Source organism: Molothrus aeneus, chromosome 12 (assembly GCF_037042795.1).
Source record: "Molothrus aeneus isolate 106 chromosome 12, BPBGC_Maene_1.0, whole genome shotgun sequence".
In the NCBI taxonomy this organism is placed as follows: Eukaryota; Metazoa; Chordata; class Aves; order Passeriformes; family Icteridae; genus Molothrus; species Molothrus aeneus.
In genome coordinates, this window is record NC_089657.1 from 14,191,237 (window position 1) to 14,212,759 (window position 21,523).

At 43.9% G+C, this 21,523-nt stretch overlaps 1 protein-coding gene across 2 annotated transcripts in view; it reads right to left on the bottom strand.

The window, feature by feature from the left end:
- Positions 1 to 17,203, bottom strand: part of USP4 (ubiquitin specific peptidase 4) — a 33,073-nt gene extending 15,870 nt beyond the window's left edge. Inside the window, exons 1-13 of one of the 2 annotated variants that reach the window (XM_066557846.1) lie at positions 17,064 to 17,203; positions 16,789 to 16,946; positions 16,411 to 16,541; positions 12,834 to 12,960; positions 11,167 to 11,312; positions 10,924 to 10,985; positions 5,597 to 5,740; positions 4,841 to 4,958; positions 3,498 to 3,671; positions 2,726 to 2,884; positions 1,685 to 1,909; positions 941 to 1,024; positions 480 to 574 (exon numbers count right to left, since the gene is read on the bottom strand). In XM_066557846.1, the coding sequence (XP_066413943.1) occupies positions 480 to 574; positions 941 to 1,024; positions 1,685 to 1,909; positions 2,726 to 2,884; positions 3,498 to 3,671; positions 4,841 to 4,958; positions 5,597 to 5,740; positions 10,924 to 10,985; positions 11,167 to 11,312; positions 12,834 to 12,960; positions 16,411 to 16,541; positions 16,789 to 16,946; positions 17,064 to 17,170 (1,730 nt within the window). In that variant the 5' untranslated portion in view covers positions 17,171 to 17,203. The remainder of the gene's footprint in view (positions 1 to 479; positions 575 to 940; positions 1,025 to 1,684; positions 1,910 to 2,725; positions 2,885 to 3,497; positions 3,672 to 4,840; positions 4,959 to 5,596; positions 5,741 to 10,923; positions 10,986 to 11,166; positions 11,313 to 12,833; positions 12,961 to 16,410; positions 16,542 to 16,788; positions 16,947 to 17,063) is intronic. The other variant, XM_066557845.1, reaches the window with a different exon arrangement.
- Between the last annotated feature and the right edge of the window lie 4,320 nt (positions 17,204 to 21,523).

A 21,523-nucleotide genomic window follows, 5' to 3' on the forward strand; every position in this document is an offset into this window, starting at 1 on the left:
AGAGCCCATAAAAACCCCCAGTGATGGTGCTCTAACAACAATGAAGGATTTTGGAAAGGCAGAGCACAACAGTTTAGACTTTGTACTATCCTAGTAACAGTGCAAAGCTTTTGGCTGATTTGGAAAATATAAGAACAACAAGCTTGAGCAAAAGTAAAAATGTCAGTAAGAGCAAAACTGTAATCCAGACGTAACTGTGTCCTAAAGTGTCTTGTAGGAAGTTCTAAACTGCATAGCACAGACAAGACTAAAAGTTTATTATGATCCAAGGGCCAGGTCCTCCTGTGTTAGAATACCAGCTGAACACTGCAGATGTTGGCCTGTTGGTAGGAGCAGTGCTGCATTACTGCTGAGTCATGAGAAAGGTCTACAAGAAGGCTCAGGTCTTGTGAGGGGACAGAAACTGGATTTTAGAGCCTAAAACCAAAGCAAATGTTTTGCAGTATTCTTCACATGTGGCATTTTCCCAGTTTACTCACACAAAGATGTCGTCTTTTGGCATGATATGATTTAAACCTTCATCCATTTGGAAGATTTTGTGGAATCTGTGATTATACACGTCTGTCACCACCATCTAGGACAGCAAGTGAGATTTGCAAAGTGATTATAGTAAAAGCTTACATAAATTTAGGCAAACTACCTTTAAATTCAAGCTACAGTTTATTCCAATTCTCTATCACAATTGTCAGCATACCAACATCAGTTGCACTTTACTTTTCTGTCCCTTCTCTTAAACCTCTCTACTGCAATGGAACTATCAGAATAAATATAGACTATTTCATGCAAATTTTTAATCTTACAAGCAAAGAACAGCATTTTAATTTATTATAGTTTTGTCACTAACCTATTAAGTTCAGCTTATCACCCATATAAAAGCTAGGCCACCAAAATGCTTCAAGAACAAACATTTATCAAAATTACTGTCTGCATTTATCCTTACATTTTCTGCAGGAACACCAGAGAGTTTGGAAAGTGATTCACACAGATCTGAGATGGCCCCCATCATTGGCACCACAACCCGGTACTAGAAACAAAAATAATGTTATATTTACACCAGGCAAAATAAACCCATACAAGGCAGACAGCAAGAAAATTGAAATAAAATCTTAAAACTCTTAAATCTTTAATTTACAGGAGTTCTGCTGAATTTAAGGTCACAACCACACACTTGAAGGTCTCCTGGATCTCAGCTTTGCCTTACACAAAGCAGGGATTTGGAGGGAATGAAAGCCATGAACAGCCTTCTGCTGTGATCAGGCTCAGCAGTAGTAAAACCCAGGAAAAAACATAATCACCAGACATAGCAGCTTGCTTAGAACATAAAATTGTTGGTTTTTTCTGTGATAAAAAACATCTTAGAGCCATTTTCTTCAATGCTGCTAAAGGTCGGGGCAAAAATCTTGACAGACATGGAAACACTGCCAATCAGCTCCTTCAAAACTGCATCAGGACAGGTCATCTCACCACAGGAAGCCACTTCCAGCTGACCATGACCTTCAGTTTCATGGGCCAAGATTTTATAAAGTCACTTGATTTCACATCCCAGATTTTTTATCACAAAACCCATACTACCTCACTCAAAGGTGGACATCAATATCCTTCAGATTACTTTAAGAGTCTCAATTTTAAAATCTAATAGAACTCAGATAACTTCAAAGAGATTTGTGTCTGGAGCATGCCTCACCTGGACAGGTCTGCGCTGTGGGTCTGCATACACCAGGGTAACTTCCATGAGCCGGTCCCTCCTCAAGGGCAGTGGGAGAGTTAAGTAACAGAAGGGATCAAAGGTCACAGAAACTTTAGAGCATTTGGGACAAACAAGGGTAGACTTGAAAAGACCATGAAAAATATCCACAATGATGGAATCATTCCTCAGCCTATGGTTCTCCCATGCCTCTTTTGCCACCTCCTATAAAAGCAATTTTAAAAAATATATTAGAAGTTATTTCTTACAAAGATTTCTACAGTGGGTTGAGCACCAGGACCAAAGAAAACTTGGAAATTGATACTGATAGGTCAGTTTCAGAGGGAAGGAGCACTACCAGTATGTGTGTGTCCAGCATAACACACTGAGATTTCTTCTCAGTGAAATTAAGGCCTAGCATCAAGTAAAATTTAATCTATCTGTATTAGCTCAGTTTGATCAGGTATTCCTTGGTGCACACAATGCCAGAAGCATCAACAGAGCTGAGGGGACAGTGACAGGGTCACATGGTGCTCTTCAGGACAACCAGGTTTGCCCCACTCTCCAGAAGGAATGGAGTGCTACCTGTTGCTTTGGAAAGGCAACTGCAGTTACAGCTTTCAAGAAAAAAACAGAGTTTTTTGTCTTGGAAAACGATGGCCATGTTTCACAAAGACAGCCTAAAAGGAGACAAATTACAATTCCTTGAAGACCTTCATAAGACAACTTATAAAGTCCTTACCAAAGGGCATCTGGCATTTGTCTATTCAGGGCAATCAGAGGCTGCTCTTAGCATGAGACTTTTAGTCTCAGGAAGAAAACTGAAAACAAGAAACTTATTTGGCCTCTATCAGGTAAACCCCATAAGAGAATTACTTTTCTCTATTTAGGTAGCGTGCCACAAGGCATGACAAGGCTGTCCTGTGCCAGGGACACTGCTCTGTGGGAAGGATGTTTGCATGGCCTGTGAGCAGGAAGGCCAGGAAGTGTCCCAGAACCCAACTAAATGCCCTGGGAATCCTTAAGCAAAGGGCACTGTACCGAATCAGGCCTGCCATTGGCATCCTTCAGCTCCAAGTAGGGCTTCTTCTTCACTCTGTTCAAATCCTCATGCAAGCCATCCAGCAGAAAAGCCAAGAGCTCCTGGGAATCCTGCTGCTGGTATCCTGAGAACTGAGGAGCAAACCGCCCAACCTGTGTCTGAAACACCAAGGCAAGAGTGAGGGGATACAGAACACTCAGGCTGTGGCTTGGGCAGAGCTCAGCTCACCACCACCTTCTGCTGGCAGCAGGCCATGAAGAACTGGATGCTAAAGCAAGGAAAGGTGCCAGAACCATTTCCCCAGCTACTTTCAGTATTTCAGCAGAAAGCAGCTCTTCACACTGAAGCAAAGAGAACATTACACCAATAAACAAAGTTATAGACAAGGGGAGGTGTTTTGATGTTCACTTCATAATTTAAATGCTTAGATTTGTAACTTGCACACCTTTTCTCACTGACCAAAGTTCACAGCTGGCAATTCATATGACCTTGTCTAGTTTTGCAGCAAAGATCATTCTGATTCATCTGTAAACAGCCCTCAGGCTGGGAGGTCATTTACTAAGTAACATTAAAGAGCAGTAGCAAACTCTGAGGAAAGACACTGCTCACTGACAAGTTCCTCCCTGTACCCCAAAAAGCATTCACAAACAATGAAACACTGGAGCAATTCTGCCCTTATTGCCTTCATAACATCGAAATATGTGGCAGGCACGTTAGCTTTCACTGTTTCTTCTGTCCCAGAGCTGTGCTACAGGAACATGACACGCTTACTTTGAACATCCGTGGGGCCACGTGAGACTGTCTCCCAGACCACATCTGTTTAATGAGATCTGCATAGGCTTCTGCAATTTCTCCCCTCATCCCCAGTGGGTTGTTCTGATTTATTTCAGCTTCATATTTGTCTTCCAGGAAGTAGTCAGTCAGAGGAGGAGTATTGCTCAGGCACTGAGAAAGGATTAAGAAAATTAATTTACTGCACGGGACAATAGATTTGTGTGACAATGAAACAACAAAACCAACTTTCACATCAGAACATGTACCAGGTTAACAAAACTGGTGAGGCTCAAGAGCTTGTTTAGTAAAACAAAGAAAAAATTAAGGCAAAAATCTGCATTTGAAAGACTGATATCTAGAAAATTAAAGCATAATGGTAAATACAAGAAAGTAACTGGTCCTTAATTAGTTTGCATGATAAACTAAGACTAAAGTACATTTGATTTAAGTCACTTGGATAACAAAAAATTTTAAAGTTGTCTCTTAGCTAAGTCCAAGAAAACAGAGTGGCTTAAGGACCATGACACAACTGAAAATAAAGTCAGGTTGAATAAAAAGCAGGGCAGCCCAAGTTTATTGTGGTGTCCTGAATACCATGTGCATAATGCATTAGTTATTTTAAGACCTGTTCCAGATTTCAAAGCCATCACAGAGTGACTGAGTAATTTCACAGCATTGGTACCAGACTAGAAGTTTGCCCATTCCTTAAATCAAAGTTCATACAATTTCTCGTATTTTAACTTCTCAGCAAAAAACTACCCCTAGCAAGTTGTTGCATTCTTTAAAATGAATGGAAAAACTTGCTAAATTTCTTAATCCTAAGAAATTAGGTTCAAAAGTAAAGAAATAATTATTAACCTTGCATTAACCTTGTTTCATTCTTAACACCTTGCACAATGAACCTGAACCCTTCCTGTAGCTTTTCATGCTCTTCATTTTTCAAGAATCTTTAACACGGGCCCAGAACTGCACACAATGACCTGCTCATGTCACTTGTGCAGCCCACACAAGTCAAAACATCCTCCACGTCAGACATTTTTGGCAGGGCACAGCACTGGGACCTCATGTTACAGTCAGGCACCTGTTCAATGCAGCTTCCCCTGGCCATTTCAAATGCCACATATTTCAGATTCAGTCCCTAACACTGTAATCTGTTTTACAGTACTAATGAGCTAAACATAAGCCAAACTAAACATGATTTTTTGGTCTGTTTATTTTTGAGGTGTAGTCTCCCCATGGAATCACATTAAATATTCTTTTCTTTTCACAGATTTTAATCCACAATATTTATGAGACTGATCTTTTATTTAATTCTAATGGGGGCTCTTTCTAATTCTTACCTGTAATGCAGAATTCATGAAGCAGGTGTTTCCAAGGTTACTGAGTCCACAGAGTCCAGGTTGTGAGAGGGAAGCACTGTCCCTGCAGTTGTAAGAGTTACAGACAAACCCAGAACCTCTGCAAGAAAAGACAATACAGTGAACTCCACAATGAGTTTGTCAAGTCTCACTACTATTTAAAAGTCACATCAAATACAAGTCAGAAAACTGTTTACTGAAATTTTTTAATCAGGCTACCTGTTTCTGCTGCTTCATAGGGGCTAATGCTGAATACCAGGAACAAAATGTACGTGCTAACTTTGGAAACATTAATCCTTACAAAGTCTATTATTTATTTATGGCTCATAACACATTCATTTCCTCTGTCTGTAAGTAAACAGCACACTACCCTAGCTCAGCAAGAGTCTATATAATGCACTTCAAGAAATAATAAGAGAATTATGATCTGTACCTGGAAGGCTTCTCCCACAATGGCAGATAGACAAAAGAATACAATCCCTTCCCTCATGCTCTGAGTCACCTCACAAAACAGGCAATGCTCTGGTAGTTAGTAAGCTCTGGAACATGCACTACTTTTGCAAGCCAGCAAGGAACAGCAGAAGGCAGTGGTTTCAAAAAGCCAAGGTTGATAAACGGGTACACAAGAATAGTAGAACTCCTCTAGGGCACCATCACACTCCTTTTCTATACATGCAAGGATGCATGGGATCACTCACATGAAGGGTGACAAAACAAACAGAACATTCCTGCTCTTACCCCCTGCCCAGGTGGGAGCTGTTCAGTCCATAGGAGTTACTGCTATCACCGTTAGTAATGACAGAAGTGGCAGACACTGAGGAATAAGAACTTGCTGATGATTTTGAAGAGGTAGTAAAGTTTCTGCTAGTTGCAGTGCTTGATCTGGGAGAAAGGAAAAAGAAGCAGAAACAGTGCTACTACTTTCTTTATCCCCAGCCCCACCTCCCACAAAACTCCAAGGACTTGCTGAGCTATAGTTAGTTACCCCACACAGAATTTACCGCTTTAATGTGTTTGATCACATTTCCAAACAATTGTCTGGAACAGAAATACCAGGAAAAAAGTACCAGAAGCAGGAGCAACAATTATTGCTTAAAGGCAAATCTGGGTCCCAGACAGAAGTAGCAACTCAGTGTGAATGAGAGGGAAGCAAGCTTAAATTTATGAGTAAACCACCTTGAAATAAGCAAGCAAAACCTCCCAAATCTTAAGACCACAGAACACTCAACCTGCATTAAAAAGTGACCAGGTCAGTCCTTCCCTACCTGAAACTCAGACCATCTATTCAAACACAACATTAATCAGGAAGATGACAACCAACAAGGCACTAAAGTTTAACAGTGTCCTGTCATAGACAGTTCCATTAAAAAAAGGCAAAACCACAAGACAGTACTAATTTTGACACTAATTAATTTCTCAATAGTAAGAGTTGACTGGGATTTGGTCTAATCTCTCCATCTCTGCCCAAATAAATGCACAAAACCAAAAGTAAAAAGGTGCAGGACACCAACAGCCACAAAACAATGGCTACTAGCACCAAACCAGAGCAGGGAGCCAGCAGAGGATAGGGCTCTCAAGCTTCAGCTTGTCCATTTATTCTTTTTTATTGTGGCCCTTGTTTTCAAATGATATTCATAGTTCAGATGGCACTAAAAAAATGTTCTGGAAAACCTCAGTGGGAAAAAGCCATACAACAATGAACAAGCCATAAAGGCCATGACAAGGCAGAACAGCTGGACAGCCTCAACAGTTTGGAAATATAATAGCAGTAAAATAAATACAGAAGTAAACAAGTTACAGGAGGAGCTTCCAGATGAAACTGGAAAACCCCAAACACAGTCAAAACCTGAAGCATGCTAGAAAACCTCAGCAGCCAGCACAACAAAAAAGTATACAGGAAAGTATCCTGGAAAGAATGAGATCTACCAGAATAACTGAGAGAACCATTTCTGGGACAATACACAACATTCTGTTGTTCCATGCTGGAGGTGGAACTTCAAGATTGCCTGGACACCAAAGTAAAATCAATGGGAAAGCAGAAGGTCTGGACTATACAACAATTATCAGACTCATGCTCATATGTGTGGGTTCCAAGGGTCAAGAGTAAAACAATTTAGGTAACAACACCATGTAAATCCATCAAGAACACATTTTAAAAGTCTGAAGTAGTGAATTATCTAGAAGCAAAGGGAAGCAATCTAGAAAATGATAGACTTGAGAACTAAGCATCTCTGCTTCACACATTTGAGCTCCCAGAGAGAGAAACTCAGAAAATCATAAGAAGAAAATCTACTGGTGAGAAAGGAAAATGAGGACAACCTCCTAAGGGATTTCAAGGTTTCCAACAGAAGCATAGAGACAGTGTTTCATCAAGAGTCACATGGCAACTAAAGAGTTCCAAGTACTTCAACAGCATCCTACACAAACAAAAAAAAAGCTAAGAATTATAAAGGAAGATAAAAAAACAGATCAGAAAGCAAAGGTAAGACACAAGTCACAAGTCAAGAGTCTTTTCACAAAGGGAAAAGTCTACCCACAAAGTCATCCAGGATCTTGATCAAGTTCCAGCTAGAAAATTGGGAAGGTTCATGTAAGTAGCAAAACAACAAGAGAGGCTAAGAGCTTTCCATATGAGAATAAAAGAACAGAAACCAAATGTATTTGGGAAGATAAAGAATTCTACATACTCCTACATTTTAGAAATTACTCATCTGTGTGTAACTACTGAAGAAAGGATTTCCTAAGGACAGCTGCTTCCCCTCATTTCACAAGATGCTCACAAAGGCAGTCACTGATTGCAGGTGAAGGGCACAGAGAGCAGCTAAGAAAAACATTTTTCTCTGAAACCTTCCCACTTTAAGCCTGGAAAGCCATTGTTAATGACCCCACAGTACTGCAGGCTCTCAAGGACTACCTCATTCACACACAGTGACAACAGACAACCTAGATGCCAACTATTTATTCCCAATGCCATAAAAAGGGTTTCTGTGGAACATGCAGACTGACTGGTCTGCCCTCTCTATTGCCATCTCTCCCAGGATGTGACTTCTGCTCCCTCAGAAATGGAGGCCCCAAGACCTTGCTCTGAAGTAAGAGAACAAAGTTATTTCATCTTTGAAATTTGTGACTTGGAACTTTCCAAAATGCTCTGGCCTACTCAGTGGGTTACCACTGAAACCCAACTTCATCTTCATAACACTGGAGCACATTGTCCCCATCTGCAGGTAAAGGCAGCTGCTTTGTCCTGCTACAAAACCTGCCAAAAACCCACACAAACGGCAAGTGAGGAGAAATCTGGAGACTTACAGGACAAAGAGGATAAAATCAAATTACTCTGATATGGTTCTTAGGTAAAAAAACCTCCTAAACTAAACAACTTGAAAAGTATTGTAAAAGGCTTTCAGGTGGTTGAAAGGCACAGATAGAAAAAGTGGTTCAATTCAGCTGAGGCCACCTTCAGAGCAGTAGAGTCAGTCCTCCTCCTTTACACAAGCAATAATAAAATAGTGATTTAGTGACAAAAAGTTTTTGTTAGAGCCAGATTAGCTGGGATTTTGTTTAATTGACAAAGCAGAGGCGGTAATGGATGCTCATTTAGAAAGTTCTTACATGCAAAAGCCTCCAGAACTTATGTTACATCCTCAGGGCTCCTCTGCAAGCCTGGCATCTGCTGCAAACTCAAGCACTTCAAAGCCAGAGAATAAAGATCTGCACACTAAATATTTAGCCCAGTTGCTGAGGGAGTCCTCTGAAATCACACAGTGCCATGAGTAAACAGAGGAAGAGGAAATAGCAGGAAAATTCTAGCTCCAACCAAAGAACCAAAAGGAAATTTACTGCTGCATATTGCAAAGGGAGAGAGATAGCTACCAGGCAGACACCAAATACAACTTCACTTCAGTTTTCAAGTACAATCCCTGGTGGAAAAGGTGTTATTTGCAAGAACTAACACAACTTCTTGTTTGCCTTTGCTAAAAAAAATTATATCCAGGATGAAAAAAAAAAAAAAGCGTGCTAGGGCTGAAATGGAATTCTGCTAGTTCAGGGCTTTATTTTGGGAGTCCTGTAAGTAACAATTTAAGAGTACTAAATTCCACAGAGCCATTGATATAATCTCCCTTCAGAAACAAAGTATGCCTTTAATTTTGAAATTCCTAGAATAAGTAAAATCCATTCCCCCTTCTGAAACTTTGTCCAGAAGTAAAAGCAGTTTGAAACTACAGTAAGGAGAAACTGTTTTGTTCTTAAGAGAGCAGCAAACTAACAGCAGTGGCCAAGCACAGGCTGAATATACCACCCAAGGACTGCTGTGGAGTTTAAGAGCATTTTTCCTGTAAAATGTCAGCCAGACTGATGGCTGGGGAAACACAAGGACAGCTGCCAAACCTGTGGAAAAGCTATTTCCTCTGCTAGGGGGCCAGTGCCTCTGACAAGCAGCAAATGGTGAGGAAAAATCCTGATGACACAGAACCACCCAGCCCATGGTCACTTTGCAGCCACCCTCTGAGTAGGAAGGATATGAACTCCCAGCTTGCCAGAACCTCTCCTGGCACTTGGGCAGTTATGCAGGTGCTCTCCATTTCTCTATCAACAGCAGGGAGCTCTACATTCTGTTTGGTTGATGTCATCAAAACTCTAAATTCAGGAAAAACTCCCTCATAAGCTTTCAGTAATAAACTGGTGCAGCCCAGAAAAAACAAAGCTCCAAATATTAAGTTCCCCATGTATTTTCTGGAGCTGAGAAATAGAACACTAAAGCAAAATCTTGCCTGAGATAGGACGAAGCACAAGACAAAGTACAAAAGAATATATAATCCTTGTATCACTTAATACACTTCTTTCAGCCACCATTATAAGCATCAAGTCATTTTCACAAGTTTCATGCTATAATAAGTAAATATTTTTATGTCATTAGACAATAGTAATCTACATACCAATACCCACTTTCATTTATCTATCACTAGAGGTTAAATCAAAGCCTTTACATATCCAAGTAGCTGCTGACAAAGGACTACTGTGAGGCCTGAGAATGCTACACAGCTCCTTTTTAGCTTTGCTTCACGTAGAAACAAAAGGTTATGGCTGGTCTTGCACAGCTGCCTCTCCCATACTGACTTCAACCAGGTACATGATATGAATGTTTAGTTGCTTTTCACATGGAAATTCTATAGAAAGTTCAGTGTAGTAAGTATGATCTCTCAAAGTACTGGTTCAGAAGAGGTTTTGCTGACCTATCTAATCAACTCTTCAAGTTTAACACTAGTGTATCTTGATTTCAAATGAGATCACTTGGCATCAAGCTCTGTAAGTGAACTGTATTGTACAGAAAAGCATTTTCCTTTATCAATATCAAGTCTGATGGCCTCTGGAATGGCACCAAGTAGGCATCAGACAGGGGAAGTCATCAAATTCTACTTTCTGTAGCAGGACTTGATATGAGCAGTTCCTTATCATTGCAACTTCCATTCTACACCATTCACTCTATACACATCATATTTCACCAAGCCCTGCAATTACCCACCTCTTCTCTAAATCATAGAGTACTGAGGGAATCTGTGTCACATTTACAGGCTTCTGTAATTGTCTTTTGTGGGAGGGATGTTGGTCACCTATTCTATACCCTTTTTAATGGGGAACTACTAGAACTCTGAGCATTCACTACTGGCAGGTTTGGGAATACACTTCAAGATCCTTTCTGTTCTCCAACAGCAAAGGAGAGATTATTTATTTTACTGTGCAGTGTGTAGAGGTAGCTTTTTAAGCACACTAGCTCAACACAAATAGCACTTTTGCCTCCTAAGCACTATAGAAACCCTAAGCTATTTAATCCCTATACAACCTGTTTGAAACAGGCTTTAAAACACACTCTTGCTAAGAAAAGAAACCAGCAGCAGAACTGCTGAAGAATGTTTATATTTGAGATTTTTCTCTCCTTCAAAATAACCAAAACAAAGCAAGCCCCAACAGCCAGTGATAACCAGGCTTTCAGAGAGAACATGTGGTCACTAAAGCCTAGCAAACAAGCTGCACAAAATAACAGAAACCTTTAGAACATGCTTGCTTACTTTGCCAGGCAATGCTGTCCAGGCCACGTGCCATCTTCATTTTTCACTTCTATTAAAACAACCTGAAAGAGAGTGCAGGTAATAAAGGTAACTGCAAGTCTGTTACACATTTTGCAAAAGCATTAGCAAATCCCATTGTCAATGTTTGCTCAAAGTACATAAAAGCAAGTGAAAAAAATACACATCAGCAAAAGCACTGCATGACACAAAAAAAAAAGAGAGAGAAAAAGTTATGCCCCTTACCTGACCCTGATAGAGCCCTGCATCTTGCACTGTGCTATCCAGCTTGCTGAGCTGCTCATAAGTGTTACTCATGTATCTGTTCCATAGCCTGGTTTCCTTCTCAGCTGGGATATTGAATAGTTTTCTCATTTCTTTCTCAATGGTAGCTGTTCAGGAGAAAGTAAAAACAACAAAATTCCTAAAACATGAGTGCTTTTGGAAAAACACAAAGACATTCTTTCAGCAAGAAAGTACATCACTTATCCTTCAAGATCCTTCAAGCAGAAAATGTATTATGGAAGTTATAATTGCTCATGTAGTTTGTCAAATATTAAGTCTGAAAAAATGAAAAACTTTTGTTTTCAGTCATGTATTTGCCTGTCAAGCCCTCAAACCAGTAACATGCAGAACACTGAGAACTTTCTGCCCAAAGGCCAACTTCTCTTCATCAGAAAACACAGGTTCAAGTTTTCAGTTACTACTGTCAAGCTGCCCATAAAGATGCTGTGCTGGTTTTGCAGGCCTGCTCTTTGGTACTGGGACAGGCCACAGAGGTGGCTCCTGTGAGGAGCTGCTGGAAGCTTCCACCATGTCCAGCAGAGCCAATCCCTTATGGCTCTGAACATGGACATGCTGCTGGCCAAGGCTGGGCCAGTTAGAGAGGGTGGTAATAACTCTGTGATTACATATTTAAGGAGAAAATCAAAATAAACTGCACACAGTTGTTTCCTAGTCAGAAAAGTGGAGGAGGTGAGAACATGTGAGGGAAACAACACGGAGACACCAAGGTCAGTGGAGAAGGAGGGGGAGGAGGTGCTGCAGGTGCCAGAACTGAAATTCCTCTGCAGGCTGTGGTGAGACCAGGGTGAAGCAGCTGAGCCCCTGCAGCCCATGGGGATCCACCCACAGCCCCTGGGGATCCACGGAGATCCACCCACCATGCCTGGAGGAGGCTGTGATCCAGTGGGAGACCCAGTGGTGAGAAAAGGCCCTGCTTCCAGGCTGGAGCAGCCTGTCCTTGGAGGACTGCACCCCGTGGGAAGAGAGACCCGTACTGCAGCAGTTTTGGGAGGACTGCTGCTCATGAGATTGGACCCACACCAGAGAAGGTCATGGAGAGCTGTCACCCATGGGAGGGACCCCACGGCCTCATAGGGGAAGGGTTCCTCTCCTGGAGCAGCAGAAGAAAACCTCAGATGATAAACTGACCAAACCCCCATGCCCTGTTGGTGGGAAGGAGGGAGGGGCTGGGGGAAGAAAAGGTGTTTTTAAGGGCTTATTTTCACTTCTCATTATCCTCCTGTGATTCTGTTAGTAATAAACTCACTTTATACCCCTAAGTTGAGCCTGTTTTGCCCTTGCAGTGTTTTCTCCCAGTCCTTATCTCAACTGATTAACACTTCATTAATTTTCTTCTCTCCTCTGCCCAGCTGTGGCAGGGGAGGGTGAGTGAGCACTTTTTGAGGGTGCCTGGCATTTGGCCAGTGTCATATCACAACAGATGCTTTCTTCAGTTTAGTACTGTAGATACAGGACAGCTGACATTCAGCATTTTAACATGTGAAAAATATAGCCATGAGAGAAAGAGAGAAAAGTCAGATTTGCTCCAGTCTGGAGGTTCTGGAGGGCAGAGATTATCTCCTGAGACAGCCTCAGAGCACAGCTTTATCTAACAGAGAACTACTTACCAACAGTATCTGCCTTGCTGAAGTGGCAGCTGATGACATTGTCGGGATCGCTGCTCTCACACAGCTTCAGCTCCAGGAGATAAACCTCGACCTTATAGTGCTTCACAAAGAGCCCATACTCCACCACCTACACACAGGGAACAAGGCAACACAAAGCTGCAACACTGAGCACTCCCCTGAAGCACACAGTTCTAAATGCTGTGAGCCTTTTGGAGTAATGAGAGTCAAGCCATAAACTGAACACTGATTGCTCCTAGATTCAGCCACCAGCTTGTTTGGGGGGGTTTGTTTGGTTTTTAAAATGGGAAATCCCAGTGCTTTCCTTCCACAATGCAGAGTTCCAGAGATCCATATCACAGCTGAACTGATAGTGTCAGCTAACCATTCATGAAAAATACTTGATAACACAAAGCATTCTAGAAGAAAATTACCTTTTATCTCTAGTCTTTGGTTAAGTTTTATAAAATAATTAAACCAGGCTGGAACACTGGAAAAAATCTCTTCTACCAGAAGAGAGCAAGCCAAAGCATTAATTATTTTTCTGCACAGTACACAGAACCTGCCTCAATACTCTCTCCTAGCAAGAACAGTAAAGTACCTCTGAAGTTGTTTGGATGACACTGCTTTATTTCAGAGTACCTTTCAAATCAATTTTGCATTTGAGAGAATATTCCAATAGGTACATTTACTCATGACACTAGCTTGCAGCGTATTTTTTAAAAATCTTCCATAAAACTGGACACCATTCTTCACCTACAGATCATAAAACACATTATGCCAGAAAGAAAAGCACATTTCACAGGCCAGTTATGAGACAACTGCAATGTAATAGGAAGAGCAAGAAAAAAAAGAAAACCCCACACCTCAATTCTCTCCAGAGTGCTTGGCAGCTACAAAGCTTCTGAAAATGAGAACACATTTCATTGAAAAAGCTGGCATAATTTTTAACAGTAACAGTGAGAGGCATTTGGACAATGCCCTTAATTTGCTTTAACTTTCAGTCAGACCTGAATTGGTCAGGCAGTTGGACCAGATGATTATGTCCCTTCCAACTGAAATAATTCATTCTATTCCTGTGACACCAGACTTGGTATGATCTACACCTAACATATTACAGAAAAAACTACCCAGCTTTGGAAAGAAACCAAGAATTAAGACCTAGACATATAGTGACAATTCCACTAAATTATGCTTCCATCTTCTGAGGATTGTTGCTTTTAGAAGGTTGTATTAGATATGCAAGGTGCTTTAAAGGTAAATAAATAACAAACACATTTGGAAAGCTCTTTAGTACTTTGCTGTTACAACAGAAAGTAAAGCTCCCTGTTTAAACAGCTTCTTGACAGGCAGAGCAGACTTGTTTTTAGGAAAGAAAAAAAACTAAGTCAAAAGTTTTCCATTTATTTTTCAGAATAAATGTCACTAAACATGACTTCCTGTTCTCCAGTATTCTGTAGTTAGAAACAAAGAAGAGCCATATTCAGAAAAGAAAAGAACTCTTTCCAAGAAGTTCCTGATCAGATCATCGTGTCCATTAGGATGGAGGAATGGAGTCTCTAATCACCTGCAGATGTCTTTTAAACTGCATCTGACCAGCTTCCTTGTTCTCTGCCAGAGTACAGCTCATGTCATGCCACTGCACAGCAATGTCAGCACAACTCAGCTGCTGAGGAAGCACAGTAATAAACCTTCCCACAGGACTCTATAGATGACTGCCCAAAAATATGGTCTGAGACTATCAAAAGAAGCTGAACCACAAATAAATCAAGTCTAATCCTCCTGTACTTGGCTCTGATCATCAAACACAGAGATGGAAGAAATATCTTTTAAAACCATAAAGATGCCTGTAATTCACTTCCCAGATCCTACTTTTATGGATATTTTTATGTATGAATTATAGTTGATCCATCTTTAGGAAGTCTTAAGGCACTCAAGGACCACAAGTTTAAGTGCTTGACTTTTAATGCTATCTGGGGAACACTGTAACCAGATCCTGCCCACATCCTACTCAGGTGCTGCAGTGCAGCTTCTGTGTCTCACTGACCTACTGGATTTTTGTAAGATGCTGTTATATCCCACACACCTACTATACTGCTATATTTTAGCATCTTCTTAAATATAAAAACCCCCTTCAGTTATCAGGTTAACAACAGAGACTGACAGTTTCATAGCAATTCAAAACTTGAAAAATTTACTCTTAACTAGACCCAGAACAACCTGGCATGTTAGTCTGTAAATCAGCACAAGCTCTGAGCTCTACCCCCTTGGTAACTGCACCATTGAAAACAGCATCAGACACCACAACAAAAGAAGGCTCATGCAGTTAAGCCCAAGGTTTCCCCAATAACTCCCAAATCTCCTGTCAGATTTCACATTTTTCAGAAAAGGCAGTGCAATGACATGCCAGGTTTTGTGACAGCAATCAGCCAGCTCAGGAAGGAAAGCTCCCTCACTTGGAGAGGCACTGATCACTAACAGCACCAGTTCTCCCTCTCAGCACACACTTGCAATTCTTCAAGATGTTACATGTTTCTCTAAAACCACACCTCCTTTACATGCTGTAATTATTTTCTCCTCTCCCGCTTCTTGCTTCCATGGGAGTTCTGTCGACTCAGCTGAGTGAACCTGAGGTAACCAGGTGATCCTGGGTTAACTCACCAGTCCTGAAGACATCAGAATTTCTTACTACCTGCAATTTCTAGCCCACACTGAATGACAACATTCCAGCACTTCCTGATCTTACTTCCCTTCTGGTGCCACAACTAGCTAGGTCTTGCACACCTTGAAGTAAACCTTACTCACAACATAGTGCTGCTTAAACATAAGTGATGTTAACTCCATACATTATATCAACACCTGGTGTAATGATTAGTTTCTTAATGAGCCCCACACAGTGGCATTGCTGAATTTAGTCAGTACAATTGGTTAAAACTAAAATAAAAACAAAAAACCTTTTACCTATACACTTTCCAAAAAAAACAACCAACCAAAAAAAAACCCCAAACAAAATGAAAACAAACACTTGTCAATTTCATCCTACAAAACAGGTTATGTATTCAGAATGCATACCTGACTGCATTTGTCAACCAAAAACATGACTAACAGAACAAAACCATATATCCATCTCTTTATAAAGATTTTAGAATCACACAATTTTGGAAAAGAAAATAAGAATCACCTTACACTCCAGAGGAAGCCCCTAATCCATCTGTACTAAAAGACTCATTCTGTCCTGGAAGATAAACTAGTTTGACCAACAACTTATACTTGTCCACAAAGTACACACTATTCCATGCAATATAAAAGCACTGTAGTAGTCCAAAGAATCATAACCGGAACAAGGTTCAGGATTCTTGTTCCAGATAAACCATCAACTCAGAACCCCTGAACATTCAGGCATTTTGGCTGAAGTACAGGCAAGTTGTTCTTTCAGACAAGGCAAAAAGATATGACGTTATTATCTCCAAAGAGCTACTGAGAATCCTGTCTTAGCTGACATCTGGCAAAATAAACCGTTTACGTTTGATGGAGATCAAAAAATGAAACCAGGAGGAGAAGTTGATTCAGCCATACTTACTTTCCTGACAATAGGCTGCTGTCCATCTATACAGCCGTACCACGCTACTAGTTTGTTCCAGGCTTCGGTGGGCACCAGCACGTAATCCAGCTCATCAATGAGGTGTTCTTTCAAACTCTGAGTTTGTGGATCTAAAAGGGAGACAGACGGCGGAGAGCAGGGCATCAATCAGCGCCTTTCCTTCTCCAGAGCCACACACGTACTGCCGGGACACCGAGGAACAGCAGCGCTCCCGGGGAGGCAGAGCCGGGCCGGTCCCCTCACGCCCAGGGCGGTGCGGCCGCACGCCCTCTGCAGCGCCCGGCTCCGAAAGCGAAAGCAGCGCGGGGAAGTTCCCGGCCGAGCCCGAGCCGCGGCCCCGCTGCCCGCAGCACTCACCGCCGAACAGGCCCGAGTTGTCGATGGGCCCCGGGAACAGGCCCGCGTTGTCGACGGGGCCCGGGAAGAGGTTGGGATCGCCGGCGCCGAACATGTCCCAACTGTCGAAGCCCACGTACTTCTTCCATTGCTTGAACCACCGGCTCTCCACCAGGTACCTGCAACACACGGCACCGCCCGGCGCGGCCCCTCAGCGGCGGCGCGGCCCGGCCCGCAGGCCCCGCCGCCCGCAGGGGAGGGGGACGGGGAGAGAGGGGAGGCGCGGGTGTGCTCACCAGGACTCGCCGGGCCGGAGGGCCGTAGCCAGGAGCGGCCCCAGCTCGGCCCGCTGCTCCGCCGGGTCCGGCCGGGCCCGTTCCCCGCCGGCCGCGGCCGCCGCCATGTCCGTGCGCGAGACCCGGCGCGGGCGGAGGTCGGAGCGCGCGCGAGCGCGCGGGCGAGCACGCGCTGGGCGAGTGGGAGGGACCCGCCCCGCCCGCGCGCGCTCCGTGACGGGGTGGGCGGGGCCGCGCGCCCTATGGCGGCGGCCGCCATCTTGCGACTGTACCGTGAGGGCGCTCGGGAGGGTGGGGTGGCTGCTGCGCTGAGCTGAGCGCCCGTACTGGGGCTGCAGGGGGAGCCCGGGGAGCAGGAGCACTCTTCCCGCGGGGATAGACCTTGTCCCCGAGGGAGCTTCGTGGTAGAGAGGGCTCCCGGGCCAGCCTCTTTGAGTGCTCAGATAAAAACACTTCTGCGAACACTGTGCTCCCTTCCGCCTCTGCGGCAGCACCAGCCCAGCCTTCCCCAAAGCTGCCCAGCCCGCTGCTCTGGGCTCCAGACACGGTGTACTTCATGTCTCAGCAAGAATCTCCTCCTTGAATTATGGCTCAGTAGAGATCGAACCCAAGCTGAAACCTTTAGCTCTTCATAAAGATTTTATTTTTCTCTCTCTCTGTCAAAACTGGTGGCAGAACCATTTGGTTGGACTGTGGTTTCAGTTTTAGACGCTTCATTTTCTGACGTGGGGCACACTGGTGAGGGCGTTTGACTTCAAATTGTTGTGGGAGTAAGCGGGAGAACGGGTGTGTGAGACCGACTGGAGAGTGCTCGGGAGGCTGGGCACTGTCTCAGGAGAGAGCTGCTCCAGGAGACTCAAGCATTGATCCCTCGAGTACCATGTCCTGTCCTTGAGAAGGAGGGCTCTTGGGAAGAATTCAAAAAATCTGCCTTAAACGGATGCACCAAAGAAATCCCTTTATATTATGTGAAAAAAAGGCGGGGGTGCTGTGGCTGCCTGTGCCAGGAGCCTTCTGGCAGCACCATGGGCAGGTGGGCTCTGCCAGCCTGGCACTGCTGCAGCAACCAGGGTAACGCGATAAAAGCCTTTTATCTTCCTGACAGCAGGGCAGTTCCATTCAGTTAACGCTGAAAGAACCATTTTCTCCTTCCAGTAAGAGTTGAGTGTTGTTACTTCAGTTTTTCTCAGAGGGCAGGGCCCCTTCGGGCTCTAACACACCCTATTATGGCAAGACTGGGTGTGTTTCTAAAATGAGTCAGCTATTCTGAGATAGTGCTTGGTGGCTGACCTCACTCTGCTAATGAATTACTGACTCCTCATAGAAAGTGTGGTAAACAATTAAATGGTTTAATTCAGGCCTTTCTGATTCAGTGCAAGAAAATTACATTGTTCCAGTTTCACTGTAGACAGAGGTGTCTGTGTTCTCCAGGCTCCTCAAGCACTTTCCTTTCAGCCATGGACTTCTGTCCTGATCTCCAGCTCATCCCAATGGGTGTGAAAGTGGCACTAACAGCAGCAAAGCCCCCTCAGTACCACACGACTGGGGCAGGTGTTCCCAGCCTGCCTTATGATGGCAATGATCAAACACTGACTGAAAGCTGCTGAGGAGAAAGGGAATTTAAATACTGGAAAGAACCTTGTACAGGCTGAGTAAGAAAGATCTCAGACTCAGGCTGATGGCACTTCTGTTGAGTAGACGCTTCTGAATACCACATCTCATCAGCCAGGATTTCGGCAGATAGCCCAGGGTTTGGTGGGCAGAATACTAGGGAATCTGGGTGAGGGAGAAAGGGCCAGGAAGGATAATTTTTTTTTAACTAGTTAACACTCCTGACAGCTTCAAATATTTGAACTTGTTTAAGTATTTAAGAAGTTGGCCACCACTATCAGCAGCTAAAGGGGGGAAGAATCACTGGGAGGGGGAACAAGTAGGGGACAAACACTTTCTAGGAAGGAGAGAATATATGAAACTTTGATGTGCAGAAGAATGGAAAAACAGGAACACTAACAGAGGGATTAACTGTTTGCAATAAAGTGTTGTGTAGGAGTGTATATGTGACAGACAGGAGATGTTGAAAGGACAACTTCCTCAAGCCACAGAAGCAGCCAATTTTGCTAAAGTAGTATTTATTTTAAGGTTGCCCTCTGAGTCAGTCTGTTTCTCTCTGGAGTTACAGAAATAGAACTGGCTGATTTATAATCCCTGAAGAATTGCCTGGGATTCTTCATGCCTCCCCTCAGTACAGAGCTGCTGCCTGTGGTGAAACGTTCACCTCCTCTCATCACAACACCAGCCAAGGTTTGGGGTGAGAGCCTGTGTGGGGACCATGCTCCAGTGTCCCTGTCACTGCCAGGGAGCTCCAGCCAGTGCCCTCTGTGCTGCAGCCCACTGGACCTCAGAGCCAGCTGCTCCAGGGAATGCTGAAATGAGACTGGGAATAACAAGGCTGGGCAGATTTCAGCCACACTGCAAAGTTCCTGCTGGTGTGCCTACACTGGGATTGTTCGTTTTCCTGCTGGCATGGCTCATTTTGGTCCTGGAATCGTGTCACTGTGCTGCTTCTGGCACAGCTGGAGCTGTTGCTTTGTTTTTCTGCTAGCACGGCCCCAGCAGTCAGAAGGTAAATAAATCCCTTGGCCATAGGCACAGAATAAGCACAGTGCAAAGTGCAAGAGACCTTTTTCGGCATGATGGAGCTGCAGCAGGTGTTGGGCTCTGCTCCCTGTGGGCCTTGGCCAGAGCCAGAGGCTGGTTAGGAACAGAGGAGGCCCCACTCAAACGCTCAAGTTTGGTGAGTCAGGAATGAGGAAGTGCCACAGTTCACGTTGAGAAAGATTTTCAGTGCCCTAGGTTTCTGCTGCTCCTGATCCCCTGTACTTTCCACCTATTTCAACATCCTGCATTAATGAAGGAAGTAGAACTAACCGAAAAAATAATCCCCTACACCATGCATCATCTGCTGCAAACCTTCAATAGCTGCTGAAAACATCCTGTTTTTTTCTATGAAGCTGTTCTGGGATTTAAGAAATCCCCCGGTGAGGATTGTGCAATCCGAGTTCAAAGCTCGATGACTCAGGGGTAGCAGCAAGCAGGGTGGTGCTGGTTGGAAGGTTTACCCAGTCTCTCCTCAATCTTGACGGATCCTTGGTACAGTAACAAAGCAACTGTGAATTTGTGAAGTGAAAAGCTACAAACAAGAATAAAACCCTACCAAACCCTCAAATCCTGAGTGTTTTTATTATGAAAACATGCATGAATGCTTGAAAGCATTATGCCTTCCCTTGGAGAGCCCAAGTTTTCAGTCTGGGTTAGGATTCCTCAGTCCCACACCAAGTTTATGCGTGGTGTTACAATGCCTTGTGAGGAGTGGCTTGCAATGAAAATGTGCTCACAGAGCAATTGGAGGAGTGAACATTTTCCTGTAGAAGGAGTTGAGCTACTGGGCAGAAGGATGGCAGGTGAAATTTGGCAGAGGCTCATGATTTCCCATGGGAAACCAATCATAATTCCAGTCATTTAGCAGCAGCCTGTAAAACCAGGATTGCTGAGCAGGGCCGATATGTCAGAATTATTACTGAATCATAGAACCATTAAGATTAGGAAAACCTCCAAGATCATTGGGTACAATTGTAGCAACTTCTCATTAAGTAGTTCTCAGCTCCGTGGTTGCCAGGAGTCAAAAAACTGTTATGGAAGAAGTGAAAAGAAAAAGGAAATATTTCCTGGCAGATCTGCACTTGGGAGTATCATATGCAATTCCTGTGCCCAAAGGGAAACAAGGACACTGAGGCAAGGCACAGTTCCCATGGGCCAGGTGGTTGAATGGGGTGGTATTGCACTGGGAACATGAACAAACTGGTTTGTCACATGATTCCCTGCATCGTGAGGTGCTGGGGATGCACAAAGGTGCTTCGGTCTCATGGAGGACTGGGCAAGCACATGAGGATCTGTGCTGGGCCACCACTGATGCAAAATGGGGTAGAGCCAGTGAGGGGGCAGTGGCTCAGGGACAAGGGGAGGGACAGTGGGTGCTGCTCCTGGTCTAGGTCCCCCCAGGCTGCAGAATCGCTAATCTCCCTGCCCTAGCAGTTATCAGCCTGTTGTGGGCTGTTGCTGGTAGCCCCACTGGGGATTCAGCCAGTGTAAAATCACTCCCCCGGCCACATGCCAGTGTGTTCCCTCTGCACTGAAGCCTTAAGGGAGGCCCAGTGAGCACTGGGGCAAGGTCTGTTTGTTCCCCACCGCCCTCCCGCTCTGCCAGGCTTGTTACACATGGGGCAGGACATGGTACTGATTCACAGCTTGCAGAGCTCATGCTCTCCGTTTAGTTCAGCCTGACTGCACGGCCGTGCTCGAGTGCTCCAAGTCTGCCCCTGTGAGCACCCACATGGGCTGATGAACAGGTAACAGACCCACCACGTTTTACCCAACTCACCCAGATTTATCAAGCCACAGCC